The 9,318-nt window shown below is 40.1% G+C and overlaps 1 protein-coding gene across 2 annotated transcripts; it reads right to left on the bottom strand.

Moving 5' to 3' along the window:
* Positions 1 to 447: 447 nt before the first annotated feature.
* On the bottom strand, positions 448 to 7,809 carry LOC147260484 (leukocyte surface antigen CD53-like). 2 transcript variants are annotated; one of them, XM_086207089.1, is made up of 8 exons: positions 7,662 to 7,787; positions 6,923 to 7,006; positions 5,965 to 6,153; positions 4,175 to 4,249; positions 3,990 to 4,097; positions 3,730 to 3,831; positions 3,512 to 3,595; positions 448 to 982 (listed from the first exon to the last, which is right to left on the bottom strand). In XM_086207089.1, exons 2-8 carry the CDS (start codon positions 6,986 to 6,988, stop codon positions 911 to 913), a joined length of 696 nt encoding a protein of 231 aa, XP_086063215.1. In that variant the 5' UTR covers positions 6,989 to 7,006; positions 7,662 to 7,787; the 3' UTR covers positions 448 to 910. The 2 variants fall into 2 exon arrangements, with proteins under 2 accessions (XP_086063215.1, XP_086063214.1); XM_086207088.1 differs by having other exon boundaries at positions 449 to 982; positions 7,666 to 7,809.
* Between the last annotated feature and the right edge of the window lie 1,509 nt (positions 7,810 to 9,318).

Genomic DNA, 9,318 nt, shown 5'->3' with positions numbered 1-9,318 from the left:
CTGGTCAAAAATTCTGGACAGGGATCTGCTTCCAGGATATTTGTGATGTCACCAATCCCCTGTGTAGGATCAGCTACAAAAATCATATTTGCAATGAGCATAAAAACTATAGACTTCAGCAATGAAAGTGGAAACTCTCCTGTTGTGTCCAGTTCTGCACAAACATCATTCTACACTATGAAGTTCAACCATTCAAATGTGGGGCCAAGTAAGACACTGTAAGAGAACTATGAGATATCTCATGAGATGTCTGACCATTTCTTAACTGACGTTACACTGAAAAAAATTCCTGTGTATTAATAGCTTGCTGAGTTGAAGATTTAACAATAAATTTGCTGGTTGATGGTAAGAGGAAGTGGTTATTTACGCCTCAACCAACCACAGAAGTCAGAGAGGACGTGTTGATCGCAGTCAGTCAAAATGGAAGATAGTTGTTGTCACACGATGACAAATATTAGTTTATTGGTTGATTGTCTGTGAAAGTATTTGAGTAGGTGTATAATATTGCATACCAAACTTACTTTAATACATTTAAGACCACAATTATACATACCGGTAATGCATTAGCAAGTCCGAAATTCCATCAACACACATCTGTTCAAATTTCAGTCATTTTCATAGAATAATTTTTGTCTCACTCTTTCATAGATGCTGTAAATCACACGACAAAGAACTGTACAAGTGTAATGCCTCTAAAATAGCAAGAAATGATACACATACAGTATATATATATATATATATGTATATATATATATATATGTATATATATATGTATATGTATATATATATGTATATATATATATATGTATATATATATGTATATGTGTATATATATATATATATATATATATATATATGTATATGTATATGTATATGTATATATGTATATGTATATATATAGTTCTCTGGTCTATAACTTGTAGCCCAGTCCAGATCGACTGATATGGCAGAAGAGAGTCATAGCGAAGCACATTCCCAGGACCTGTGCAAAAAAAAAAAGAAGGAACTGAATTTACTGTAAAATAATGTTTCAGGTCATTTATCATGGAAAAAAATTATCAGGATTTCACAACATTTTTGTTGATATGCAAAATAAGCATATTCATAGAAATTAAACGTTCACTGGTACGAAGTAACTCCGGCTTCCTCCCACAGTCCAAAGACATGCAATTGGGGGCTAAACTAAGTGGATACTCTAAATTGACCGTAGGTGTGGCTGTGAGTGTGAATGGTTGTCTGTCTCGATGTGTTGGCCCTGTGATGGACTGGAGACCTGTCCAGGGTGAACCCTGCCTCTTGCCTGAAAGCCACTGGGATAGGCTCCAGCCCTCCCACGACCCTTAACAGGATATGCGGAAGAAAACGGATGGATGGACGGACGGACGGATGGATGGATGGTACTAAGTATACAGATATTTTAAAGGCTGTAGTTTCTGGTATATTATGTAGTTTTTAATGCCTTGGTTAAACTCATTTTTGGGGGTACACTACCAGTCAAAATTTTGGACACACGCTGTCCTGTCCCTGTTGTCTCTTCCTGTCCACTCCTGAGCCTCAGTCCAGTAGCTTTATCAATGAACCAATACCATTCCTAATAAAATTATACACAAATGGCGATAGGAGGAGTTTATCAGATTCCTCCTTTGCAGAGTAAAACTGCTTCAGTACAACAAGGCACCAGGAACACCTATACTGCTTGCCTCAGCTGCTGAACAGGACAGGTTTAAAAAAAATAAATATATGTCAGCTGATGCATGGACAGAAATCTTAAATTAAAGGCTTTATTTTTGTAAGAAAAAAAAAAGTTTGGACACACCTTCTCATTCGATGTTTTTAAAATTATTTTTACTACTTTCTACGTTGTCGATATATACTGAAGACATCCAATACATAAAGCAAGATATATCGAATTATGTAGCAAAGAAACAATGGTTAGATAACTGTAAATATGTTTTATATTAGATTCCTCGAAGTAGCCACTCTTTGCCTTGTTGACAGCGCTGCAAACCCCTGGCCTTCTCTCGATGAGCTCCACGAGGCCGTCACCTGAAATGGTTTCCAACGGTCTTGAAGGAGCTCCCAGAGACGCTGAGCACTTATTGGCCCTTTTGCTTTTGAGTGTACAAAGCAAGTCATCAAAGAAAAGGGGGTTTATTTTGAAGAATCTAAAATGTATACATGTTTTGAGTTATTTTACACTTTTTTTGTCCACGACATATTTCCATTGGTGTTCATTCATAGTTTCGATGCCTTCAGTTAGAATCTACAATGTAAAAAGTCATGAAAATAAAGAAAAAACATTAAATGAGAAGGTGTGTCCAAACTTTTGAATGGTAGTGTTTATGCTTGGACATGTTGAGTCCATGACCTCGATGTTATAAGAGGGAGGGTCCGACCTTGATGATGTTGGCCACTTGACTAATTTGAATATATCGATGCTACAGCTAAACTTGTTGTTTGCATCTCTGATACTTCAGCAGACATATTTATTCAGAATTTTTTTCCGTGACAACCTTCTGATGTAAAGACCAATTCTACTGTATGCTGACTCTGGAACTAGCTAGCTAACGCTTTCCTAGCTAGTGGCTCTGTAAACTAGTGACAAACAACAGGCATACGGTCCAGACACTAAGCTTGAGTTTTAAGAATTAGGACAAACATCTGTGAGATTAGCTCCACAGAAAAATGAACCAAATAGCTGCTACGGACAGCAATAGTGAGTTTTTCTAAAATAATTTGAGTAAACAGTATTTATAACTGTATTTGTTGCCTAAAACTGTAGTTGTGACTGAGATTGTGACCAGAAGCAGCAGAACATATAAAGATATAAAGCAGTCTTGTGTGTTTTCAGTACTTTTCTGCTGCTGGAGACCAGGTTTAGAAGGGATATGAGAATATCAAGACCAAAAAGAATAAAGCAAAATACTGATTAAAGACGTGACACTGGGCATTCAGCTGTTTTCAGTATGAAGCGATGATGGCAGCGCGCCGCTTATGTATTCTGGAGCTTTTTGTGGTGACTTTGGCTTTCATTTTCAGGTCTAGCTTTGCATGAGCATCTCAACCGTTTCCTCCCACACCCCAAAGTCTAATTCATGTGTCTCGACGCTTCGATGGAGAAGTTAACAAAAGCTGTTTTCCTTGCAGCTTTTGTTGTGTCATTCACTGTCAAAAAGGTTTTGTAACTGGTACCATTTGACCATCTGCCTTTCGGTATGGACCGACATTCATAAAATTGTGCCCATGTAAGTGTCACTTACATTCTGGGAGTGATCCAAATTTGACATTTTGAATCATAGTTATTTGCCACTCAGGAAAATAAATAAATGACTCACCCTTATATATATTTAAAAAAAACAAAACAAAAAAACAGAAATTTTCGAGCTCTTTTAGAGGTTGCTTTTTTTTTTTAGACAAATGATTGCAGTTGGGTGGGCTCCTGGTCTTTATGCTCTTTTGAGTATATTTCTTGTCATGTATTTGATAAAGCAAGTCTTTCATTTGTCTTTACCTCAATAATGCAGAGGACAATGACAGAGATCCCAGTGTTCAGGAAATTATTCTCAAACCAGCTGTTCATCTTCACCAAACAACCCTGGAAACCAAGAAGATACATTCAGGATGAACTGCTACAGTACAAACAGTCACAAAGGCCAAGCTGCTATCAGTGTGTGTGTGTGTGTGTGTGTGTGTGTGTGTGTGTGTGTGTGTGTGTGTGTGTGTGGGTACCATTTTCCTGTACTGCAGCGGATTCTGACATTTATTGTAGCAGCAGGACTCAGGCACTTTGTCCCCCCAATCTGTTCGATTATAGACTCCACAGCAATCAAACTGAGAGAAATCATTCAGATAAGAAAAATAAACTCGAACACATCACAGGAACAGGAGTGCAAGATTGCGGATTGCTTCACAGTAACGTGTGTGTGTGTGTGTGTGTGTGTGTGTGTGTGTGTGTGTGTGTGTGTGTGTGTGTGTGTGTGTACACTCACTGTTGTCTGAACCAGATCCCACTCGCTTCGCAATTCACTTGAATTTCCAGTCTGTCCTTTTTCTGTTTCCAAACCAGTTTTGAGATCTTTTCCAACCCACTCACCGATCTAAATTGCGAGGCAGTGAGCAGATTATTCAGTGTTTATAGTCTTTGTGTGTATATGTGTGACAGACATGACCTTACCATGCCCTGATACATGAGAAGCAAGCAGGCGGCAGTCAGCTCCACCAGCATCAGGAGGAACAGCACCAGGAAAAACTATAAATCGAGAGGAAATAAATTCTCCAATTATGTGATAAGACCACATGATAGAGATATTAGAGGAGGTAAAGGCTGTTAAAACATCAGATTTCTACGATAATCATAGACACAAAAAAAAAAGGGCAGCACGGTGGTGTAGTGGTTCACACTGTCGCCTCACAGCAAGAGGCGACAGTGACAGTGGTGTCACAGCAAGAAGGTTCCGGGTTCGAGCCTGACCTGAGCATGGGATCTTTCTGTGTGGAGTCTGCATGTTCTCCCTGTGCCTGTGTGGGTTCTCTCTGGTACTCCAGCTTCTTCTCACAGTCCAAAGACATCAAGAGGGGACGAGGCTGATTGATACTCTAAATTGACTGTAGGTGTGAATGTGAGTGTGAATGGTTGTCTGTCTCTATGTGTTGGTCCTGAGATGGACTGGCGACCTGTCCAGGGTGAACTCCACCTCTTGGCCCGAAGGCTGCTGGTATAGGCTCCAGCCCCCCCACGACCCTTAACAGGATAAGCGGTAGAAAATGGATGGATGGATGGATAGACAAAAAAACTGTTGGAACATCTTTAAATAATCGGGCCAAAATAATTATTCTATGATTGAACGTAATCTATAAATTGACTAATTTGGGCCTGAATGCTGTGAGGTGTTGATTCTGTTACTATACGAAAGTGTACAAATTAAATTTACCAGATACTTACTGGCACTGGATTATTTACCATGTTCTATGTGCGTAGTTGTTGTTATCATGAAGCCCGGGCCCTGGTGTACAAACTCTCTGAAGATGTTGAGGGGCGCGTGTACAAGCATCGAAGTGATTTTGTAGCTTGAGCAATGTAACTTATATTATCATGTGGTGATGGTGTCAGTGTTGTCTCTGTGTTGTTGTTGTTGAGAGTATGAATCTGGACATAAATCTTGTGCAACTGAATAATAAACCAGGTGTCACCACAAAAAATGGCTGTTAAAAAGAAGAAATAAGAGACGCAATAAAGAACAAAGGATTAAAGTATATGAATGGGTGGTAGTGAATCAGTTCATCTGTTTCTTACTGCGTGAAGCTGCAAACTAAATCTTGTTTAGGCTCACTAAAGCACGAAGGCTGGCCCTGAATAACGGTAACCGTTTTGCAAACATCTACAGTATGGCCATCTTGTCTATTTTTCTGATCAGTTACAATGAACTGACTTGCAATGACAATAAATCTGAAGAAATGAGAAAAAACATTAAATTTTGAGGTGCTGGTTCTGTTAGACGAGCAGTTTGTAGGAGGCTTGCCACCATAAATATCTCGCCTCATGTCACACTGACAGGAACTTTCCAGTTTTTTGAAGTCACATTATCAATCCATTTATCTATAAATGAACATTTGAATTCACATGGGCCTTGCTTTAGCACAAATCTGATGAAATGTTCAAATTGGTCAAACAAACACACTGAAAACTTAACTTCTGTTAACTGGGAAGGACTTGTCTCTGATGTTTCACATGCAGAAACCAATCATGCTCCAGTCCAGCTTTTCTTTTCATGAAAATAAAGATAAAGAGCAACTCAATGGATTCTCTCCTGGGCAAATTGACCCTTGGTGGGCTTGAAAATTTCAGAAAACCCAACCCTTATATAAGTAAAATCCGGTCTGTGTCTGTGGATACATTTGTTTGTGTGTGTGTGTGTGTGTGTGTGTGTGTGTGTGTGTGTGTGTGTGTGTGTGTTTGTGTTTTACCGTCAGCAGGAGACAACGGTTCTCTTTCAGAGCTCCCAGGAAACCCAGGAAGGAAACGCAGGTGATGACGATACCACTGATCAGCAGCATGTTGACCAGGCCGAATTTAGCCAAGGATGGTGTGAGAGCTGCCAGCTTGAAGTTGACCATCATGTAAATGCCGAAGCTCAGCACGGCTATTCCGCATATCTGACAGGAGACAACACACGCCTGCTCTCAGGGCTCAACACTGACTGAGGAGATACGCTCAGTCACTTCCTCTGGTTGTTGTGTTCAACAGCAAAGTGTGATGTTAACATATGAAATGACACTTTAATAGACTGCACTGTCACAGAAGAACATTTTCTCGTCAATTATCTCAAATGACTCATGCATCATGTACACTGGGGCTTAAAAGAACAATAAAGTAATTATATAATAAGAATAATAAACATTCCATTTAACTCTCTGACACCTAAAACCTGCCAGTGGGTTTTAAAGGCTTTTTTTTTCAAATAATATCTCCAAAATGTCACTGAAAACTGAAGCTGTAAAAAAAGTTTTAAAAGGCTTTTCACCAGTCGTTGAGTGCAACATACACTTCTGTCAGAGAAAAGTAATAATCGTTAACATTAATGATGATGTTTTGTTAAAATCCCATGCAGACATATAATTCTATGCTCATCAGAAACCACAGTCACGTATCAAAAAAAATCCTCAAAACATTTGGTTGAACTGCATGATGGGAGAATTTGTAACTTTCCACTTCAAAAGCTTGTTGACATGTAGCTCAGTGGTATATTTCTATGTCAATATGTGTTTTTCAAAAACTGGTGACAGTTGTTGACACAATTTTTTTTTGATTCCATGTTTTTTCCAATTTTTAGACAATTGTTGATGTGTACAGACAGTGTACAGACAAGTTTTTATAAGTTTTAGATAGATAGATAGATAGATAGAGAGAGAGAGAGATACGTACAAAACAAAGGAAGTTGGCAGCACACATAGTGTACTTCAAACACTTGAGGCATCTGTGAGCCATCATAAACACCTCTGATGAGACCTGTGACAAGATATGAACAGGCATTGAAACATCGTTTCATCTGGTCACAGTGAGGTGAGAAGATAGAACTTACAAGCAAGTCTGTTTTGCTCTGAACAGTTGTGTTAAGTGTGCGTGAGTGTGAATGGGTGTGTGTGTGTGTGTGTGTGTGTCTTAACGCTGACAAAACATCATGGTCACACTTGTCACTTGTCATGCTCTGCTGTGTCTCATTTCCTGTTTCCACTCAAAAGCAGAAACTTTTTAAATACATTTTATTTATCCAACAACATAAAGATATTCTAATCTAATCTAATCCAAAATTTCACTTTAACTATCAACAAGTTTGTTCGTTTTGTAATAAATTGAACAAAAACGGCAAATTGTGGAGTTACAACATATGTGACTATAATGAGAAAAGCAACATATTTTCAATAATTTTTTGAACAAGTTGTGTTTTTAATCGATGGTTGCCCATGTTTTGTTTTTAATTTAAAAAAAACCAAGTATTTCTACACAGTGTTTACTTCAATTTAGCACACCGTTCGCGTTGACTGAGGCCTGTATAGTTATGTTAAAAATATATCTCTGTTGATTAACATTTCTATGAGATGAATCTAGCAAGTCTGAGAATCTTATTCACAATAAAGAAAAACTAATAAAGTTAAGATCTTACCTACCACCACTGAAAATTATCGACTCGTTCCGTGTGAACTTTGCTGTTGCTTGCACTTCCTCTTGTCTTCTCAGTGCTGCTGTGGACAACCAGGCTTCGTGGGGCTTTCAGCCTTCCTTCTCACTTCCTCTTTCTCAATGTTACATGGAAAATCTATGAGTGAGAAAGTGCAGCTAACAGACCCAAATAAGACAGCAGAGACACAGGATGTGTGTGTATGACCCAGCTTTTATATTTAGGGACAATGTGACCTCTGTGTGCTGAGAAAGAGTGATAAATTAAGAAACAGATGACTACTTGAAAACATTTACACACAGAAGCTCATGGAGTGACAATAAATGTACTCTTATTTATTGTTATCATAAGAAACTACATTAGAACATGAGGCTATTTGTTAGATTAGATCATACTTTATTAGAATGTCCATTAGCGCCAGCATAACGGCAGCTCTTCTTCCTGGGGTGTAACACATATATGCTTACATGATTTGAGAGTTCATGGTATGACATGATAAAGACAAGTCAAGAAGAAAAAAAAAAGACAATAAACTCTGTTGATACTTTGAAGGTAGTGCATGCAGAAATCCTCGGAAATTCCACCCATCCATCTATTTTCGACCACTTATCCTGTTAGGGGTTGCGGGGGGGGGGGGGGGGGGGGGCTGGAGCCTAACCCAGCAGCCTCCCGGCGTGAGGCGGGATTCACCCTGGATGGGTCGCCAGTCCATCACAGGGCCAACACCTTCACACTCACAGCAACACCTAGAGTCAATTTAATGTATCCAATCAGCCTAGTCCTCATTTTCATGTCTTTGGACTGTGGGAGGAAGCCAGAGTACCAGAGAGAACCCACACAGGCACAGGGAGAACATGGAGACTCCACACAGAAAGATCCTGTGCCTGAGCCGGGACTCGAACCTGGAACCTTCTTGCTGTGAGGCGACAGTGCCAACCACTGCACCACTGTGCCGCCCCCTTGGAAATTTAAAATGAAAATTCTTTTTTTCACCTCAGTGACTACCAAGAGCACAATTGCCTTTTTCTGAGCGGGAGAGAAGCCTCAATCCTCCAAGAAGACCAGGGGGCCTGCTTACAACAGCAAAGAACTGGCAGCTCTTGGTTGACCTAGTGAGACAGTTTAGATTCTCAGACATCATTGCAGCTATGACATGCATTGTCTCGATGTCCATGGCCAGTAAGTAGGTGGTGCTCTTTTGGCTAATTGTCCCCTGGAAGGAGAACATTGAAGGAGCTCAGGAGAGGAAGAGGGCAAAGTATATCCGATCTTGTAGCTGAGTGCCAGAAGAATGGGTGGACGGCCCGCTGCGAGCCGATTGATGGGTTGCAGGGGCTTTGCAGGCAAGTCCTTACACCGGGTCCTGGATCTCCTAGGGATTTGTGGACTGCACAGGCAAAGAGCAATCAAGGACATCTTGGAAGTGGCTGAAAGGCTTCACAGTGGCTCTGGTTCAGGACAGGGAGGCGTGGTGTCATGTGCTACCTGGACACAAGTCAGGGCCTGATCACCCCTGGCTGGGTCGCCCAGCAGAGGGTGTCTGATGTTCAGACCTAAAACATCCTATGACCCTGGGAACATCGCTGACGGTATGGTCAGATTGTACCATGAGTGCATTAAAGTACCTCCTTTAAAAAACATT

Source organism: Aulostomus chinensis, chromosome 6 (genome assembly GCF_037954235.1).
Source record: "Aulostomus chinensis isolate RoL2024-O1b breed Wild chromosome 6, RoL_Achi_v1.0, whole genome shotgun sequence".
In the NCBI taxonomy this organism is placed as follows: Eukaryota; Metazoa; Chordata; class Actinopteri; order Syngnathiformes; family Aulostomidae; genus Aulostomus; species Aulostomus chinensis.
This window is presented reverse-complemented; position numbering and strand designations above follow the sequence as displayed.

Coding starts and splice junctions, on each gene's coding strand:
- LOC147260484 (XM_086207088.1), bottom strand. CDS start 6,988: ATGATGGCTCACAGATGCCTCAAGTGTTTGAAGTACACTATGTGTGCT. Junction 6,154..6,922: donor CTGCCAACTTCCTTTGTTTT/GTACGTATCTCT, acceptor GTCTCCTGTCAG/ATATGCGGAATAGCCGTGCT. Junction 3,832..3,989: donor GGGATCTGGTTCAGACAACA/GTGAGTGTACAC, acceptor GATTTCTCTCAG/TTTGATTGCTGTGGAGTCTA.